At 56.4% G+C, this 20681-nt stretch overlaps 1 protein-coding gene across 1 annotated transcript in view; it reads right to left on the bottom strand.

Annotated features, from left to right (window-relative positions):
* LOC118001938 (solute carrier family 22 member 1-like) overlaps nucleotides 1-15039 on the bottom strand; it is a 26604-nt gene extending 11565 nt beyond the window's left edge. The window contains 9 exon segments of the mRNA XM_034992128.1: nucleotides 2687-2901; nucleotides 5324-5430; nucleotides 5641-5773; nucleotides 6794-6820; nucleotides 6926-6945; nucleotides 6985-7088; nucleotides 8494-8648; nucleotides 10419-10522; nucleotides 14516-15039. Of these exon segments, the coding sequence (XP_034848019.1) occupies nucleotides 2687-2901; nucleotides 5324-5430; nucleotides 5641-5773; nucleotides 6794-6820; nucleotides 6926-6945; nucleotides 6985-7088; nucleotides 8494-8648; nucleotides 10419-10522; nucleotides 14516-14926 (1276 nt within the window). The 5' untranslated portion in view covers nucleotides 14927-15039.
* Nucleotides 15040-20681: the final 5642 nt, after the last annotated feature.

Here is a 20681-nt window from a genome sequence, read left to right as displayed (position 1 = left end):
AGGCCCACAGGAACACCCGACAGACCCAGGAGGCCCACAGGAACACCTGACACAGGAGGCCCACAATAATGCAGCCCCTCAGGCAGCAGCCCAGGAGCTGGCGGACCAGATTTCTAATCCTCAGTCTAGCCTTCACTTCCAAACACATTTTTCTTTTAAACAAAACACCTTTCAGGATAGTCTCAGATGCAAGTACAAGGGAAGCAAACCTTTGACTCTGCAGACGGCTCTGGGGCTCCCCATTACATGAGGGTCCACGAAGCCCTCCCCCTACTGAGGACCAATCAAGGAATTGGGCCCCATCACATGCTCCTTCCACCTGGATTAGCCCACACACTAACAAGCAAGTGGCTCCCAGGACATGCCAGGTGACTAATAAAGCCTCTGGGGTCACAGACGTCATGTCATCCTGACCCCTGTCCCCAGATACTGGCTGCTAATGGAAGACATGCTTCGTTTCCCTCCACCAGCAGGAGGCTCCCAGGAGAGAGGACACGGTGGCCTTAGGAATGAGCCCACCACCAGGTCCAACTCAGTCTCCACAAGGTGGAGAGCCCAAGGCAAGCCGTTAATCATGGATACCCTCCAGCCCCCTAAAGAGAAAAGATGAGGAAGTTCACGCAGACAGTATCTGCAGGGAGGGCCGTGTGTACACACGCTGGGGTCTTTAATCTGGCAAACGCCTCTACCGCCCTGGCCCCCCTCGGCGCCGGGGGCACCAACTCCCTTCAGCAGCCAGAGGGACTGCAGGGAGCATCCCTGCCCAAAGCCCCCAGTGCTTCCCTTCCACACAGGGGATACCGTCCAAGGTTGCCCCCTGCTAACCCCCACCTCTGTCCCCCTACTCCTGCCCTGCTCTTCCAATTTCGGGCACAGGGATTCTGGCTGCTCCTTGAATGTTCAGCTCTACCTTCCTCGGGGATCCTCCCACTTCTGTCCTCCTGCCTGGGAAGTACATTCCCCAGATGGTGAATGTACTCCTAAGTACATTCGGCTCATTCCCCTCGTTCAGGTCTCCTAAGGCCGCCCCTGACCGCCACACAAAGGATTAACGCCCACCATGCTTCACCTTTGCTTTTTCCCTCTAGAACGTAAACTCCATGAAGGAAGAACTTTCTCTGCTTTGCTCACTGCTGAGATCCCAGGGTCTAGATGCGTGCTGGCCACACAGAAGGTACTTGAAATATTTCCCGGAAGAGGGAGTGAGTGTTTATCATCTAACGTGACAAGGACTCAGTAGAGGCAAGTGGAGAGGGTGGGGGATGGGAAGAGGGCCCTCGGGGCGGCGGGGGGCACCTGGGACCAGAGAGCATGATGCCTGAGCTCTGTCCGGTGATAACTGAACAATCTCAGACCTTCGGCTCCTCCTCTGCACCTAGTGTTGTTATTTAAAAAAAAAAAAAAAATCCTCCCATTCATCTTTCCAGGATTCCAGAAATAGGAAGATGGGGAAGATCGTGGGTAAAACCTATTTCGGATAGACTCTGTTCCTTTCCCTGTCTTCTTTGTTCTCTCGTGCAAGGAGGGAGAAGAAAACTGAGCTGTTTATTTTCAGCCTGATCTATACAGCCTGATTCTTGAGAGTACAGATTTCAGGAACCACTTCCCACAGTACCCTCTCCCTAAACGCTTACCGAAACAACTCATTTAACCCACGGGGGCGGAGCACAAGCAACACAAACTGGGGAAATAGCAAACATGCCTAGTGCTTATTCAACCATCTTCCCAAATGTGACAAATATGAAAGGCAATTTGTGTACTCAAATTAAAACTGACTGAAGTTACTCTGCTTTGGATTATCTTGGGTTGTAAGAACCATGGACGAAAGCACACACCCACCAAAACAGCTGGTATCAAAAAGACGAGCAATGCCCAGTGTTAGCACGGACGTGAAACAACTGGAACGCTCAGGCATCGTTGATGGGAGTGTACGTTGGTCCCGCCATTTTGGAAACCTGCTTGTATCGACTTAGAGCTACGCAGATGCCACCCCTGACCCAGCAAACACTCACAGATTTGTACCCACGGGAAATGAGTCTATGCCCATGAAAAGACATGTGCCGGAACATTCCCTGCAGCTTTTCCCAGTAGGCAGACGCTGGAAACCACACAAGTGTCAGTCAGCGTGGGATGGTAGCACGGGATTCAGGCAGTAGAATGCTGCCCAACAGTGAAAGAGAATGAACTACACTCTGGTGTGACAACATGGACAAATCTCATGGATGGAATGACGGAATGAAGCCAGACAAAGACACAGGGTACCTTTGCTAGGGGTCCTTTTGTATGAAGTTCAAGAACAGTCAAAATTACTTTTTGGTGACAGAGGTCAGAGCAGTGGTGATCTGAACAGGAGGGGTCAGTATGGATTGTCAGGGAACACAGGGGAACCTTCTGGGGTGTTGAAAATGTTCCACATATCTAGGTCATGGTGCCCAGATACATTCACATGCAAACAGTCATCAGCTTGTACACTTGTCATTTGCTCATTGTGTGTATGTTATACCGCAATTTAAAATTAAAAACAACAACAACAACAACACAGTAGTAGACTAAGATAACACCCTGTCTTTGTCTTTGTTCTTGTTCAAGGGGCACATCCAGGACCTGAAACACTATTCCCAAATTCGATCTGAATTTCAGATCGATAATTTGATTACCTAGAAGATGAGGGGAACGCACGACTCACCATGTGAAATAAAGATCATGACGAAGCAGGCTGCCCCCGCCACCAGATTCGACGCAGCCAAGGGGCGGATGAGGCCACAGCGGTCAATGGTGGCGGGGATGATGAAGGCCGTCGGGAATTCAACCAGAGCAGAGTAAAAGAAATCCAGGTAGAGGTTCCCCCCCGTGGCGCCCACGTGCATGATGAGGCCCTGATAGAGCACGGAGCTGGTGAACCTGAGCACAGAGGAGAAGCAGTCTCAGGCAGAGGCTCCGTCTGTGGGACGGGAGAGAGTTAAGATCCTGTCCAGCAAGGACAAAGGTCCCTACGAGCTGGAGAGGAACAGGTGTCCCTCGATTTGGAATGTCCTGGAGCGACTTGAGAAGAGGGGATAAAAATCAGGAAGGCTGTCCTAGAGGGGCGCTCAGGGAGAAGCTCCTCTCAGGATTGATGTGACATAGTGACTTCCAGGATACAACGACATGTCCTCGAGATGGCAAACGAGGACCCTGAGGCCCCAGCAGCTACAAGGGGATGGGCAGAAGGCACCACGGAGTGAGCAGATTCAGCAATCAGACTGCTGTGTGAGCTGTGTGACCTTGAGTAACTGAACGAAGCCCTCTGTGCCTCAATTCCCTCATCAATAAATGGAATAAGGTCTTCCGAGAACACTCAGACACAGTCCCATCCTGCCCAAACTTCGAGTCTCAGCCAGAGCATCCTTTCCCACGGGGGAGCCCCTTGTTCCACACCCACAAGGGGACAGCAGCCTTGTCCTGACCACAGATGTATAAAGCTTAGAGACCAGCCTTCATTCACTGTGTCCTACCCCAGTGCCACCTACAGATCAGGCTTGCCCTCAGCAGAACGGTGACGAAAGGTGCACAGATGAGATATTTCTCTCCACAACCCTTGCTGCACCCCCTCTCTGTCCCACAGTAAGTGCCTGGTGTGGTTCTGGGAACGAAGAAAGCACTCACTAAAGATGAGCGATGATTGGCATCCTCATCATCATCTTCCCAAGGTCAAGTCCACAAAGCACAGCAGAGGAGGTGCCAGCCAAGTCTTTCCTGCTTCGTCAACAGCGCTGTTCCCCTCCCTCTTCCACCCTGTAGCCCACAGAGGACGCTCCACCCATATTCCAGGGAAGAGTAGCAGTGGTACAGAATACGGCACAGAGACCAGTGGGGACCAGCCAAGTCACTCAGGGAGAATTCAGAGTCCCATGTGTCTCTTTTGGTGACATTGTATCATTTTGGAGGCTAGAAACATTTGATCATTATATTGGTATTTACACTGCGAGTAGAGATTTTGGTTGATAAGAAGTTGCTGTCTTATCCCAGCATGTAAATTGTCCATCAGCTCCAAAACGGAGATCACAACTGAGAGTTCTTATCAATATACTCCCTTGTTTTATAAAGCTGCACACAGAGAAACATTGGGATGCTCTTGTTTCTAGTCCTGAATCATTCCTGATTTCCGAAAGGCTCACCACGCCCTCTCTTTGCCCCAGTAAAATGGAACAGTCACATCTTACCGATGAAGAGATTGATTTAAGAGAAAAGAATGTATAAGCTTGATTTTTCATCAAGGAACAGTTAACAAATGTGCAGGCCTGCCATCTTTTGGCAGAACCCATGAATTGCATGTACATGTTAAAATAGTGGCCTGTGGTACCGAGCCACTGGTTCTAAGCCATTTACACAAATTATCTCATGAATCTACCAACACGCGGGTGAGGGGGGGTACTCCCATTACCCCTATTTGCTGACAAGGAAACTGAGTCATAGAGGGAACGCAGAGATGTCTGGAGTCACGCGGCTGGGAAGTGCTGGGAAGGAAGGAGCAGGTGGAGGGAAGGGTGTTCAGGGTCAGCTCCCTGTAGGCCACGGAAAGGGATTTGGTTCTATCCTCAGTTTGTTAGGAAGCCAGCGGAGGATGTGGACAGGGGAGTGACCTTTCAAAAAAGAGCAGAATTGGCCCGGGGAGTGGGTGCAGGGGTGTGAGAGCAGAGGAGTCAAATCCGCCCCCCCCCCCCAGAGGAGTGCATTAGGGGATGGCAGTGGGGAGAGTGAGTGGAAAGGGGAGGAAGTAAAGAGGGGGATGGAAGTGCAGCTGGGGTGTTTGCAAAGGCTCCCGGGACCCATCGTGCGCTGGCTGCAGGACTCTGGGGCCAACACGGGGACGTGGCAGGTGACTGGTGGGGCCAAGGGAGGGCATGGTGAGCCTGGCTGGCATCTCCTGCACTTGGGATGGATTCTGTGGAACCGTGGTTATTTATTCAACCTTCAGCAAATATTTGCAGGGCTACCATGTACCAGGCATCACCCTACTAGCTTGGACCCTTGGTTCTAGTAAAACCTTGCTGGAAGCAGAAACGAGTGTACCAGCAGCAGAGTGGCTCCAGCTGAAGGCGGGGAGCCCACAGTCCAGCCACTCAGCCCCTGGGGTTGGGGGAGCTACTGAATGTCAAGGACAAAGCCCGGGTGATGGGGAGCCGGCCGGATGTCCTCTGAGGGAACAGGGTAGGAGGCTGCAAGAAAGCAGCCTGGAGAGGGGTGCAGACCCCGGGGGTGGGCCAGGGTACGTGGGTGAGTACCCCAGTGCCCGGGCAAGCACCCGATTCCGCTGCGGGAAGGTACAGGAAAGGCCCCTCACCACAGGTACATCAGAATAAAGGTGTGCTTCCTCAGGTGTGGCGTGTGGAACAGGTCTGCAAAGGAGGGGCTCAGCTTTTCAGTGACATCCTCTTCGAGAGAGAGCATCTAGGAGGGAGTCAGAGCATCAGCTGCATCCAAGCTGGGGGGAGCAGAAGAAGCCTGCAGAGCCACCCCACCCATTCCTGTGCTCAGCGCTCATCACCCCAAATTCCTCCAGGGCCTTCCTGCTCCTCAAGGCAGCCCCGGAAGCATTTTCTAAATCATAAACCCAACCCAAAGTTCAGTGATATGAGAAACCCCTTGCTAGTTTGTCACCTTGAGATCAGCAAGAGGCGATTTCCCGTTCTTTTGGGCGATGTGGTCCATTATCTTTATCACTTGAGCGTTTCTCTTCTGTGATAGCATCCACCGGGGAGACTCGGGCACCCACCTGCAGACACCGATGTCCCTACGTGGTGGCTTCCCCAGAGCGCGTCTGATGGTAAGCCCTGCTCAGAGAGGTGCTATTGCTCCAAGCAACCCACCCTCTTCACTTCGGGACTGTAATTCCTCAAGCAGCTAGTGGACAAGGACCTGGGGTCGTCCTGCGCTGGCTCAGGGTGCCCACGAAGCAGCTCTGTGGGTCCCTCATACTCTCAGTGCCACCTGCTAAGATTTAGGGGCAAAAAGGGAACTGCTGTTTTCCTCTGTGGCCTTCATTCCACTGAGCAGGGGTCCCACTCTCTGCTGGCCACTGGCAGCCCTTGTTCCCCTGGAAACTGCTCGCACAGAATCGATGCCCCATATGGCCCCCAACCCTTGTGTGACAGCAGGGTGTCTCCGCGTCTTACAAGGGTTGTTGAACAAGATACCAAATATCTCCAAAACCAAATAAACAGATAGCATGCGGTCCATTTCAAACCGGGTAAGGATGTTACAACATGAGGATTGGGAATCTCTGGCATGAGGTCTTCTGAAAACACTCAGGCATAGGCCCACCCTGCCCGGCCAGCGAGACTCAGCCAGGGCGTCCTTCCCCACTGGGGAGCCCCGGATTTCACCCTGATGGGAGAGAGCAGGCTCGTCCTGACCACAGACATACCGCTCCCAGCGGCAAGCCCTGGTTTAGAGAGATTGGGTCTACTTCAGTGCTACCCGCAGATAATTTGTCCCTAGCAGAATGGTGACAAAGGGTGCAGGGATGAGATATTTCTCTCCATAGCCCTCTCTGCACCCCTTCCCTGGCCCACAATCAAAATTCAAAACTCATCTGTCCAGCTGCTTATCTCTTGGGACCCTGCCAAGTGCTGTCTGCTAGTAAGATTAGTACCTCCTCTTGGGACTGGTTTGTCTCACGATGGCTTAATGTGCACATTCCCCAAGAACTTTTATTCACTCATTCATTCATTCACTCATTCACTCAACAAACAGCAAATGCCTTCTATGTGGCTAGGTGGCCTCCTATCTGATTGAAGCATTGCCCCTCTACCTAAAGGGAGGCAAACTGACAGAGGCTCTGTTTGAGGGTAGCTCCCCACGTAACAGGGGCCATCCTGTAATATTAGAACACCCCAAATGGCACAAAGGGCAGAAGCAGCCCTGCGCCCGAGTGCGTGGCCACTGTGGCCATTTGGGGGATGGCTTGTGTGGCCACGAGGTCACCAGGCAGTCGGAGTTCACTCAGCATGGTCCCAGGGGTGGAGAGAGGAGCAGGGCCCCCGTGGAGGCCATCTGGTAGAGGATCGCCACCGTTCGCCTGTAGCCCAAGCCCACGAACTCTGTGACTGAAACAGGACATGAGTCACCCCTGGGGCTCCTTGGGCTCCCCGTGGCCTCCCTCCCCCCCGCCCCCGGCGAGCCCCTGCACCTTGCCCCTGCCTGGCTGACCCCAGGCTCCTTCCCCTCGTCCTGCTGATGTTACTCAGCTCAAGCCTCCCTGAGATACACCGGGCTGTCGGTCCCAGCTTCTCTCTAGCTCTTCCTTTTTTAATCCCCCCATTTTGCCGTCTGTAGTGTCCTTTGGGTGCTTGAGGGTCTGGTATGCCTGAACACGGGCCCCTCTCTCCTCCCCAGAGCTTTGCCCCGACAAACTTCAGACTGAGCTGTGAGATTTCTCACGGCCCCAGGAGCGCACATTCATTTAACAAGCATTCCTGGGTGCCTACCAGGGACCTGGCACCACTCTGGGTGTTTGGGGTGTGTCATCAGCCCCACGGGCAGAGTCGTGCCCTCATAACCCCACGTCCTCATGAGAGAGGGCAGAGGGCACACCCAGCAAATGCGTAAATTGTGTGCCAGGCCAGAATGCACTTTGTGCCATGGGGGGACGGAGAGTTCACTGGTGGAAGGGGATCGGGAGAGTGGAGGGTGAAGGGGTTGCAGTTTTTCAGAGAGCAGTGCAGGGGGGTGAACCTCAAGGGTGAAGTTCCAGGCAGTGGGAGCTAAGGACGCAGATCTCCAGGGAGAGGGGCGGTGCCCGGGGCCAGGCTGTCCTGGGGGCCTTACAGAGGCTGGTCTATGCTGCATGAAGTGCAGAGCCCGGGCCCAGAGGGGCAACACAATCCCACGTCCACTGCTGAGTTGAGACTGGTGACCCATGTGGAGGAGAAGCGATGGCGTTGGCTTGGGCCTAGGGGCAGGGGCAGAGGAGAGATGTTGGACACGTGTGCGCTGTGAAAGCCAGCAACAGAACCCCTGAGGGGCCAGAAGCAGGCGTAGAGAAATGGGGGCCATGCTGACTGCCAGACCTCTGGCCTGAGTGGCTGGACAGAGGGCACGTCACTGACTGGGGGCTGGAGTGGGGGTCTGCAGGTGGAGCAGGTTTGGGGACGGGGAGGACAAAGTCCTGGGTCCTGCCACATTGAGGGATGGGGGAGAAGAGAAGCCAATAAAGGAGACCAATATTCCCAGGGGAGGCCCAGGGAATATGTGACCTGCAAGCCTTCAGGGGGGCAGGAAGGGAGGGAGGGAGGGAGGGAGGAGGAAAGAGGGAGGGAGGGAGGCTATCCCCACGTCATGCCCTGCCCGGTCAGACAGACAATCACATACAACTAGAGCTAGGACAATTTCTCTAGACCCCACAAATGTCCCCTCTCCCCCTAAATCCCACCTCCACGTTTGGCTCCACCCCATTCCACCTGCCCACCCGCCCACCTGCCCTGGTGGGAACTCAGCCCAGCAGACACTTACTCAGGACATAGCCAGACGTCTAGCTGCCCTTGCTGACCAGCCCCTGCAGCAGGCAGAAGAGCAGCAGAGACAGGTAGTCTTGCGCCACGGCCATGAGGACACCCAAGATGGCACTGATAAGGCTGGTGGCCAAGAGACATAATTTTCGGCCAAACCTTCAGAGGCAAGGAGACAGGGAAGTGGGGAGTATTTGGGGTCCAAAGGGCACCAAGGGGCAGCAAGGGTTTCGATCGGGAGGCATGCATCACTGCTGTCCTGAGGGACTGCCCCCCGGAACTGAGGGCCCAACCGTGTGGTCCGCAGGGAACAGCAGCCCTTCCGAGCTTCATTAACTCACTGTAAGGAGGAAGCCAGAATCCTGGTCTCAGGCATCTGGCATCTCAGCCAGGGGGGGGAGGGGGTGGTTCACCTGGGGGTTCTGCAGGTTCCCACGTGTGCCCCCTCTCATCACCCAGCAGACTGTATTATTATTAACGTGCTAGTCTTATCAGCAGCCTCAGAAAGTTTTCTGGGAAAATATTCAGTTCTAATGGTATAACAATTGAGGATTATTTCCCTTTCCTTTTTTCATGAATGAAATGGGCAAATCACTTGCTAACTCTTCATCCCGGTAGGGAGCTTCATTGACTCCATTTTTCCAACCTGATCCCGCACTCTGGTGGCTACTTGAGGAAGCAAGGGGCCAACCTCCTGTGTGGTCACAGTGACCTGGTCTCCACCCCCAGATCTCCCCACCCTGCAACCTCTGTGTTCCCTGCCCTCTGCCTCCTAGACTCCATCCCGGGCCCTTCATCCCCCTACTCCTTGCCTTCTCACCTCCAGCCCCACGTTCCTCCCCAGCGTACCTCCACACCAGCCAGTGAATGTCCTCATCCTGTACTAATGTAGAAACTTCCTGTCAGACGCTCACACCTTGTCACCTCAGAACAATCAGAACTAATGTTATCTGCATCTGCCTCCATCTTGTCTCCTGTGCCTCCGACGGAAGGCTGCTTCCCCTGCTCCCCTGGGGCCCAGCCCCTCCACTGCCCTGTTGCTCCCTCAAGCCCTCCACGATGGATCACCCCCATCCTGGACCCTTTGCCTGTCCCCTGTCCTTCCTGGCCCACTTGCCTTACAGAGTTTTCCACACACACAAACTCTACTTTCTCCTCTCTCTCTTTTCCTCACCCTTCCCCTGACACCATCCTTGCCACTGGTAGTCATGGTGCCGTGTCCACAGGTTTGGACCCGTCAGGCCAGTCCTGTCTTGTGTTCTATAGCTTCACACTATCCCGGAAGAGCGGTTGTCTTTCTACCTCCCTGCCATTTCTTCCAAATCTCCTTTGCCAGCAACTCCTTCCCTACCAGCCTCTGTACACTCCGCTAGCTTCTCTCAAACATCATCGACAGCTTTAGATACCAGCTCCTGCCAACAAATCCCAAATATTTATCTCTAGCACAAACCTCTTTTCTGAGCACAACCCACGCATCCACCTCCCTAGGTGACATCTCTTCTGCACCACTTGGGCTATGCTTAGCTTAGCTGCCATGTGCACCCCACCAGGACAGAACTCTTGATGGCTCCCCACCCTCTCCCCCCACAACAAAGGCTGCTAACCTCTTCTGTCCTGTCTCAAAAAATGGCCCTAACCTCACCTCACCCATCTGCTCCATGCATAAACCCTGGCTTTGTCCCCACCTTCTCTCAGCCCACCACCCCAACTATACAATCTGCATGAGTTTTGACCCCCCAAATCCATCCTAAATCCCCGCCCATACTCCATCGTGCTGCCCTACCTCAGTCCAAAGCACTAGCTACCACGTCTTTCTCCGTCAGCGTCTGCGGTAGATTTCACCCGGCCAGATGCTTCCACCATTGTCCCCTACGATCCGTTCTCCTCACAGCATCGCCGCTGTGTTTAGTCAGGTTGACCTTTACGTACCTGTCTGCAAGGTAGCCGACACCCAGAGAGCCCAGGAAGAAGCCCAGGTTCACGCAGGACTGAAAGAGGTCCACCTTCCAAGAGTCGTCACATACCAGGTTAAACTGCGGGTCACACCACAGTCAGAAGGGCCGAAAACACAAGACCATTTGTAAGTCAAACTGTCCCTTCCGTCTTCTCTCCGGACAAAGTAAATGTTTACCATGAAGTGTGATACCCCCAAGGGTTTCGCATCATTTTCTCTTGCCACAGTTTCATAAGACAAATTCCAGGTTTCTGGCCAATCTCAGCTACTACCATTATATGCCTAATATCTTTGCTCTACCCTCACCACTGTCAAGAGCTCTGACTTTGACAGCCGGTTATTGAAAGACAACACAGCCAACAGATAAGTCTTCTAAAAAGAAGTACAGCACAGTAATTTCCTAAAGACAGAAATGTAGCAAAATAAATCGAACGTGATTTCCAGAACTGGTCAAAAGCCATCCATTAAGTACCTGTTAATTATATATTTAATTATGTGAAACCCACCGATAATTCTGGAGACTCAGCATGGCCAATGTGGCTGCGAGGGGCCACGGGGAGGGGCTGAGCAAAGACACTATGGGCAAGGAGAGGGCTTGGAGGGAGCAGCGTGCGCGCTGGTGTCCTGCATGCGGGGCCCAGGGTGGCCAGAGACTCAGGGAGCACTGTGCCCAGAGCCAGAGAGCAGAGGGACTAGGCAGGAGGGAGACAGGGGCAAAGGCAGGACAGATCCGCCTGGGGAAGGGCTCCGTTGTGCTTCAGGGAAGCCCCACCGCAGGGGACACACACCAGGGCACCGTGAGGAGGAGGAGGAGGGTCCCACTTCCTCTTCGGGGCACAGAGGAGGTAGAAGTAAGGTGTGGAGCTCCACAGCTGGGGCCCTCACGGAGTCCCCGTCCCTGGCACAGCCCCGACGAGGTGGCAGCCAGCGGCACATCCTTCCTTTCTCCCTGTCTCTGTCCCACTCTAGTTACTTGGATTCATGGCTCCCCCTACCAGACGTGACAGTAGGTGGGCCTCAGTTTCCCAGTCTGAACTGTGTGTACTGTGCCTGTCCTGTTCCATTCACAGAGCTGGTGTGAGCACAGAGGGGAGAAGTCCTGTGAAAATGGTTTAGGTAAATAACAAACCCTTTACCTTTCAGGATAGAGGTTTTACTACACACCACCGTCCGCAAATCTCTAGGTTGCCAGTTAAAACCGGGCCTCCCCCGCCACCCCCCGTCCCCGGGCTCAGGGGTCGATTGTTAAGGGCCCCAGGGCTCTGGGCTCCATCAGCCTGGGGTTCTCTCCAACTGGCTGCTTCCTTCCTTGACATGAGCACTTTTTAAATTAAAATCTAGGTAGCACTCTGGGTCACCACTTGATTTTCAGAAACGAATCCCGAGCCTGTCTACACCTGCTATTGCTGCCCAGACCCCGCGCTCTGCTCCCGTGAGTGGCTCAGCTCTGGGAGGCACGACAAGATGCCACTCAGCATCTCAGGCGGTCCCTCTACCAACCCAAATGTCCATTCCCTTCGGCTGAAAGCACACCGGCCCCGCGAGGCTTCTGCGGTTCGCTGGTTTTCCCGGCCTGCCCTGGGCCCTGCCGTTAGAGGACTGAAGGACAGATCACTTGGGTGTTATCTGGCTGTCCCAGGGTCTGCATCTCCACCTGCCCAACTGTCTTTTTGTAGCCTCTACTCAAATGTCCAAGACCATAATCTGTGTGCGCCAGATTCCACCAAAGCTGCAGGGCACCGTTTTTTGTCTTTTGTTCTAATCTTCGCCATGAGTGTGTCTGTAGGATGTCCCTGCCCCCCTTCCTGAAATGCCCAGGGCGCCATCTTGTCCCCCAGACTGTGCAGAAGCCAGGGCACTCACAGACTGGAGGAAGGGGCATCTGGCCTTACCCGGCACCACCACCTCCTGCGGAGATCTCTGCCCCCACTATGCTCAGGATCCGTGTCTAGAGTCACCTGCCATGCCCTGTGCCTCCCCCACCTCACACCCAACCACTGCCCCCCCTGCACATTTGTGCACACCAGGAAGACAGGCCCAGCCCTCAGGAAAGCCTGGGGTGGCGCAGAGTAGGGGGCGCTAGATGGGTGGCTGCGCCCACTGGGGTTCCGCCAGGGCCGGTGCCTGGGGTCTCAGGCACAGTCTGTGTTCTCCAAGCTCGTCTGATCATGAGATCGCCCAGAGTCCTTGCCAGAATGTAGACTGCTGTGGATCCTGTCTCAGCAGATCACAGAGCAGAAGCCAGGAGATCTCTAGGATGAGACAAGTTTAGAAACAGTGATATTGCTGATAGAGGGCTCCCGGGACCTGGAGCTGAGGACTTTCTCTTGCTCATGCTCCCAGGCGGGGGAAGACCGGGGTTAACCAGCCTGGAGGGGGGCCCCCAGCCCACTGTGGGGCTGCAGCTGACAGGGCAGGGGACTCAGAAGTCAGAGAACATGCACATTCCTTCCCCAGACGGAGCCCCAGGCCCCATCCCTAGCACAGAGGGGGAGTGCCGCTGGGATATTCAAACAAGCTGGCTCAGCATCCTCCCTCAAGCAAGTTCCAACGTCCAAGGCAAGGCTAAGTTAAAAATTATTTCTGCAGAAAGGCAAATCCCCCCGAGAATAAGCTGCAGTTTAGGATGAGGAGCGGAGGCAAAGGTGGGTTTAAAGCAATGGGGGGAGAGTGCTGAGTCCTCCTGGGCCCCCTACCCTAGGGCCCCTGTGTCTAGTCAGCCCAGTGTCTCCAGCGAACCCCCCTTCACACTCAGCACTCTACCCTACAGCTACCTCCTCCCCACTCCCTCTGTGAGTGACAATTCGAGGATCCCCTCAGTCGTTGCCAGTGCTTTGATCTAGGGTCTCCTGGAAGCCCACCCCTGTTGCCACAGACAGCCACCGGGCTCTGGAGCTCTCTCAGTCCCCTTGCGTCTGCCCCTCCCCCTCCGGCTCTGCTGCCCCTCCCGGCCACATATTGCACAATATTTGATGCTGATAACCGAGGCAGGGAATACAAATATTGCATGCGATGTACTAATACTAAAAATGCGTTGTTTATCTGAAATTCAAATTCTACCCGGCACCCTGGATTTCCTTTCCTAAACCTGGCAACCCTGCCTTCATGCCGAACGAGGAAGTTTAGTCTTGTTTAGGCAGAGGAGCAAGACCACTGCTTTCCAGAGTGGCTGCACCAGCTTGCACTCCCACCAACAGTGTAGGAGGGTTCCCCCCAAAGGGGAAACTTCTGCTCTGCCCCCTCCCCGGTCCGACCCCCACCCCCCACCACGGGGTACTGATCAGGCCAGAGGAGAGGACCCAGCACCTTCCTCCAGTAAGAGCCTCGGCTGTGTTGACACTAAAACTGGCCTGTGGCTTGAACAGCTGACCTCAGAGCCAATTTCCAAGGGCCCACACTTGTCACAATGCAATTTTCAAAAAGATGCACGAAGGAAAAAAAAAATCTGGTGGCTTTTTACTAAAATATTCTCGAGGCGCAATACAGACAGGACCCATTGAACTCGGCAAGCGGGGCCCTTCGACACCACTACCCCATCCTGTAGGCGGGGAGTGGGGCCGCCACGCACAGCTGAACTCGCCAACCCCGTGGGGCCGGTGACTGCCATCCCTGGCTCACCCATGAGGAAGCGGAGGCTCAGAGATGCTGAGTAACATCCTCGGGGATGCCCAGCTGATCTGGGGCACGGCTGGGATTCAAACAGTCTGACTCCAAAGCCAGGATGGCTTCCAAACCACCCCAGCCGGCACTCAGCTGTCACATGAGTAGAGGAAGGGGGACCCACCATTCTAACGGCACCCCAAGGGAATTCTACAGGCTCTTGGAGAAGCCATGGGGCAGAAAGACGAGGAACCCATCTCCCCGTAGGCCCATGTTCCAAAAATGCAGCTCAGCCTGGCTGGCAAAGGTCTCCCCGCCCTCCAGCCCTGCTCCTCGAACCCCCAGCGTCTGTGGGGGACCAGACGGCAGAAGCAGGCAGAGTGCCCAGGACGGAACCTCCTAGGATTTGTTGTGTGTCTCCTCCCTGCCCCTGAAACCCACCTGTTCCCCCAAACCCGGGGCCTGCCCTTACCTCGGTCACGATGGACGAGCCCCGCGTGTCGTACACCCAGCCGTGGCGACAGGGCCCCAGCAGCAGGTGGCTCCTGTTGGTGGCCAGGCCTGCCAGCGGGTCCACGCAGCTGAGGGCGCTCCGGTTCCAGTCCACCTCGTAGCCGCGGCACTGGCGGGGGAAGGCCTCGCCCACGGCCCCCGGGCCGGGCACCGTGTAGTTCAGCTCGTCCGCCAGGCTCCAGCCGCATCGCCGGCTCAGCTCGGCCACCCCGGGGCTCAGGCAGCGGTGATCCGGGGTGAAGCCCAGGAAGACGATGCCCACGTAGATGGGGGCGAAGGCAGCTGAGAGCAGGCACAGGGTCAGGAAGGCTTGCTTCTGGAACCGGCCAAACTCGCCGACCTGCTCCAGAATATCATCCACGGTGGGCATAATGGGGCCAGCACCTCCTTCATCGCTTTGGCCGAACTGCCCTGGCTGCCAGGGCCGGGGTCAATGTTCCGCGTGCACTTCTCTGCAATGCTGGCTCGAGAGCACGCTGCTGTCCAAGCATGCTCGACCTGGAAGCCGACCAACTGGAAGCAATTTTTCACCCCGTGCTGCCCGCGTCAAGCGAGGGTGGAAGGCAGGACGGTGACCGGCCACATGGCCTGGCAGGGAAGCCAGTCAACCAGGCGGCGCTTCGAATTCTCTGGAGTCAGAGTTCCCTCCGAGAGAGGAGAGAGCTAGAGGCCGCTGGGCGACCCCCGCCCCGCCGGTCTCCGTAGGGCTCTTCCAGAGAGATGACCTCTTCAAACTGTTTAGAATCCCGCTAAATCAAAGACAGCAAACCGTAGAGTGTGTACAACCGGGCGGCTCACGCTCGCTCACTGGCCACCAGCTCCGCGTCCCGTTCGCCACCGAGGCCGTTTGACGCAGGCCCGCGCCCCGTGGACAGGGGAGCAGCGAGCGAGCACAGGGAACGCTCGAGACCCAGCGGCCAGCCCGGCCAGCCCGTGACTGCCCATGACGAAAGCCATCAGCCGCCAATTCAGAGCTCCAGCGTGTGTTCTCGAACCCCTCGCGGAGGCCTTCACGGGAGGTGCTATCACGTTCCGCACTGCACAGCTGGGAAAGCAGAGGCTTAGGGAGCTACCGGCTACTGCCCAAGTTCGCACCGTCATTGAACTCGAACCTTGTTCCACTCCAGAGCAACCTCCCTTAATTTATTAACCTGCCCTTGGTTCAGCAACTCACGTGTTTTGCTGTCTCACCAGATACCCGCCGAGTCCCTCTACGTTTCAAGCAGTGCCAGGCTCCGGACACAGAAATGGGGCAGCCTCGACCTCCACGCGGCTCACAGTTCAGGGGGGATAGACTCACAAAGGGACGACAGCTCAAGCAGAGGGCACTAGGGGAGCCCCCCAGACTGGCCCCTCGGCCTGCTCTGCACCTTGGAGGTGAGGAAAGGCAGGAAGGGTGTGGCAGGCAGGGATGGGAAGGTGGCCCCCGATGACCCTGCCTCCTGGTGTTTGCACGCTGGGGTAGGCACGGGGCCTGAGACCGGCTTGTCCGCATGAAATACCACAGACATGGCCATGCTCTTGTGTGGTTACATCACGTACAGCGTATCGGCCGCCCTGCTGGGCTTCCCTCTCCCCATTGCTGGCTTTGCTGGAGAAAGCGACCTGGGGGGAATCTTCGTGGCAAGGACGTAGGGCGCCCTGGCCGACAGAGACCCTCGGGCCTACAGTGCAGGGACTAGGTGGGCTCAGAAGTGGATCTTTCCCTAGACTGCAGGGGGTCCAGCTACACTGCGGCCACCCCCCTGCCCCCCAGAAACCAGAGACAAGTGTGTGTGGCCTCCCACAGCTAGTTTTCTGGAAATGTGGCTACATGGCAATAAACGAGGAGAAATACCGTGGGCTCCTGGGAGCAGCAGGGCCTCGAGAGGCCTGGGGGGCCTATGCACAGCCCCACTCACCAGGCCTGCGGCTGGCTAACGGCGCTCCACACGTGGCCCTCTGGGACTCTGCTTGCCAGGCTGACCTCGGAGGCCAGGGCCTCGGCAGCAGACGCCAGGCTCAAGCAGCTCGTCCCTCAGCCCAGCCGACTGCACGCCCGCCCCGCGGCTGCTCTTGGAGTGGGACAGACGGCAGCCGGTGGTGGCCGGGCCCCTCCAGGCCTCATCCTGGTCCCCCCTTGCACTCCTCACTGTAAGGCAGAGCTCGGAGCCGGCAGTCGGGTCCTCTGGCCCCCGCCGCAGAACGGGCAGGCAGAGACTCACATCCCGCATTTTACCAGGAGGAACCGAGGCTGAGCCTGCAGCACCAGCAGCTGGCCACGAACTGAGCATAGCTTTGCTGCAGGCAGCACCATGGGCCGAACGGGGAAGCAGCCTGTGGTTTTCTGGTTAACCAGTCCTTCAGCCTGGGCACATGGTAGTGGTAGAGCCAAGCTCCCCGAACAAGCCCATTTCCCCATCTCCTCACCCCGACAGAGGACGGCCAGCTTTCCAGACACCGTGGACTTCACCCAGCATCATCACCTGATCATCCCTGGGGCAGGCTCCCAGCTGCTGGCTTGTGAAACAACCTGACACCCGGGACACTGGGTCAAGGGGGCCATCTGGGCACAGGGTGGGACCCCAGGAGCCTCGGCTAGAGCTGCTGAGAGAGGACATCAAAATGCCATCAGACAAATGCGCCCCATCTCAGCCCTGGGAGGACACAGACATTAAGGGCGGGTCCCTCCACCTGCACCCATGAGAGGCAGATAGAGTGATGCTCATGGTGCTAAGGGTGCCCTTGTGTTTCTGGACTCTTCTAATTTCCTGGGTGACAGGAGTGTCCCTTGTCCTAATGAGGTGACTCCAGATGGCTCCTGGATGGCTCCTGGTCATGGGATAGACCAAGCCATGCTTAGAAGCTTGGAACTTTCAGCCCCACCCCCATTCTCTTGAGGAGGAAGAAGGGCTGAAAATGGAGCTAGTGGTCCATCAAGCCTACATGATGAAGCCTCTCTAGGAATCCCAAAAGTGCGGGATCTGGAGAGCTTCCTGGCTGGTGAACACATCCACACTGGGAGGAGGATGCACCCCAGCCCCACGGCGACAGAAGCTCCATCCCAGACCTTGCCCTACGTACCTCTCCGTCTGGCTCTTCATCCGCTCCTTCAGTAAATGGTATAAATGTTTCCCTGAGTCCTGTGAGCCGCTCTAACAAATCAATGGGGAAGAGGTCACAGAACCCCAATTTGCATCCAAGTCAGACAGAATTATGGGTCACCTGGGGACCGACGATTTGCAGTTGGCATTTGAAGTGGGGGACAGTCTCGTGGGACTGAGCCCTCAACCTGGGGGGGTCTGATGCGATCTCCAAGTAGACAGTGTCAGAACTGAGTTAAATTCGAGGACCCCCAGGTGGTGTTCCAAAGAATTGCTAGGTGTGGGGGAAAATCCCACACGTCTGGTGACCAGAAGTGAAATGTTCTGGGTGAGTAGCAAGGGAGACACACAGGAGAGGGGAGAGCTGGGTTTTCCCTGCACAGGAGGAAAAATGAGTGGCTTTTTGTAACACAAATGTGCTGGCCCCAAACAGGCTGGCTCTCCTCACACCAACTCCTCTGCTTGGGAAGCAGCCAGGGAGCAAAGGGCCTGCTTTCCACACATCCTGGGGCCGAAGCAAGGCCCCTCCCTGTCCCCACCTCCCCAGCGGCCAGTCCAGCCGGCCAGGCCTGCCGTGCACTGCTCTTTTCTCTGCGGAGAAAGCAACCTGCCTGGCTGTGGGCAAGGGCCTGGCACACTTTCTCGTGCTCAGACCAGGCCACTCCCTGTCTCATCTCCCAGTCCCTGGTTCAGGTGCATGGAGGGGAGGCCGGGGATCTCTCGGGGATCAGAATTACAACTGGGAGAAGCAACACAGGACAGCAACCGACCACCGTGCCCCCCACCCCCGACCCCGTGGGCGCCCCTCCTCCCCGCTGCCCTCGGCCCCAGAGCTGTCCCGGGCTGCAGGCCTCCTCACCGGCCCTGGGTTTGCGGGTTCCCTCTATGTGCCACCAGGAGGGGACCACCATGTCCTCTCCTCACTGCCCTCAACCCCCAGCACCTTCTCCAAAACAGCAGCTTTCTTTTAAGGGCCTTAAGGGATAGTTAAACTGCACTGAGAAGTCTGGAAACTGCCAGAAATGAGGAGCCAGCATGGGAGCCAGGGAGCTGGGCTGCGCCATCGACGGCGTTGCCTTCTTCAGTGACCCAGGCTGTCCTTACACCGCAGGCTCCTCCCCGATGTCAGGGCCCCCCTGAGAACTCTGCTTCCCCCACACCAAACCCGCTGATGCGGGAGACGGCCGGCAGGACGCTGCGCCCCAGGCCTCAGCCAGAGGGCTGGGCGCAGGAGACTTCTGTCTCCACCTTCCCTCTCCAGGTGCTGGGACCATCCTGACCCAGCGGCCTGGGGGTGCCTGCCGTGCCCACAATCTTCTTGTCCCCATCTGTCCCACACACATATAAAACGGGAGCCACACTGCATATTCCTTCTTACCCTCCCCACCTCCAGAGCTCCCAGGGCCACGTGCTCGCCAGCGTCACCGCCGGGGCCAGAGGTCCCCGGGAGCACGACCAGTCAGCACGGGAGACTGGGGTTAGAGCCGAGGCGATCACCCGGGCTCGCTTCTGTTCCCAACTGGATGCCGGCATCCAAGTCCCAGTAGCCAGAACCCACGTCCTCAAGATATCAGGGTCCACGCCTGGCCCGCGAGAACCCACTCGCTCTCGGTGACCCACCCACCCTGTCCCCACAAAGGAGTCCGCAAAACCACCTGTGCATTCCCTCATCCGTCCTCCGTCGGGCACGGAGGCCATCACAGGTCACAGGGGGGCGGCCTGGATGCGGGCCCCGGGCACAGCCATGGCTCCTCCTGGGTCCGATGGCTGCCTGGCCCCTCTAGGAGCACCACCGGCCCTCAGATCCCTGGATTACATAACGAAGCCCCACGGGCTGGGAGGCTTACATCGCAGGAATGTATTATGTCACAGTTCCGAAGGCCACAACTCCAAAACCAAGGTGTGGGCAGGGTTGGTTCCTTCCCAGGGCCGTGCGGGGAGGGTGTGTCCCAGGCCTGTCGCGCGGGCTTGTGGAACGCCGCCTTCTCTCTGCGCACATCTGTCTCTGTCCAAATTTTCCCTTTTCGTAAGGACACTGGTCCTAGTGGATTAGGGCCCACCGCCTGACCTCACTTTAACTTGGTGACTTCTGTAAAGACCCTCTCTCTGAATATAAGGTCATGCTGAGGTGCTAGGGGTTAGCACTTCATTTATGAACTTGGGGGGACACGATTCAACCCCTAACAATGTCGCCTCGCCAGCACTCATGTGTGGAGAGTAGAAGGGCATTCCAGTGCAGGGCCTCATCAAGGTCAGTGCCATGGTCAGCATCTTGGGGATTGGACCTGAAGTGGGGAGAGGTGTTGTGGGGGGTCACAAATGGCAGGGGTGGGGCCCTGGGGAGGAGGGGCTTCCTCGGGGAGAGGAAGCATGTACACATCTCTTGGGCCCTCCCCATCTATCAGACGGCACCCCCAGCCCGTTCCCTGTGACCCTCAGGAAACAACAGAACTGGGGCCCATGGTGACAGCTTTTCTCAGGGCACTGGCCACAGGCCACCAACCTCCCCAAGGGGACACTGGCAAACATTTAGAAAGCACTGCATACTGTACCCCTTCTTGGAGATTCACTGGCCACATCGTTTATTATAATTTCAACCATCTGTCCTTTTGAAGACTCTAGAGGTCTCGTGGCAAGAAAGCCTGTCTAGTCAGCATCCTCCAAACTGACTTGGGCACAGGCCCTTTACACGTTTTGTAGAACATCTACCAAAATCATACAGAACAAGGATTCCACGGGGCACACTTTGGAAAACATCACTCTATGATGACAAGATTTCCTAGTTTAAGTATGATTTCGTTACCCCCGAGGTCCCTCTCCCATGCTTCCTGAACAAGAGTCGTAAAGCCACGAGGTGGGGCAGAGCACAACAGGGATCCTCCAGGGGCGGGGTGGGTGAGGGGCGGGTGAGGGGCAGCCCATGGGGAGAGTGGCCTGTCAGGGTCTCAGACCCCAAGCAGGGTGAGGAGGGCAACCTCCCACGTCAAGGCCACGAAAGTACAAAGAGGACAGAGGAACTTTCTGGGCTGAAATAAAAAGAGC

The sequence above is a fragment of the Mirounga leonina genome, unplaced genomic scaffold (assembly GCF_011800145.1).
Source record: "Mirounga leonina isolate KUSES-001 unplaced genomic scaffold, KU_Mleo_1.0 Mir_55, whole genome shotgun sequence".
Lineage (NCBI taxonomy): Eukaryota > Metazoa > Chordata > Mammalia > Carnivora > Phocidae > Mirounga > Mirounga leonina.
Note: the sequence above shows the minus strand (reverse complement) of the source record. Positions and strands in the feature narration are given on the sequence as shown.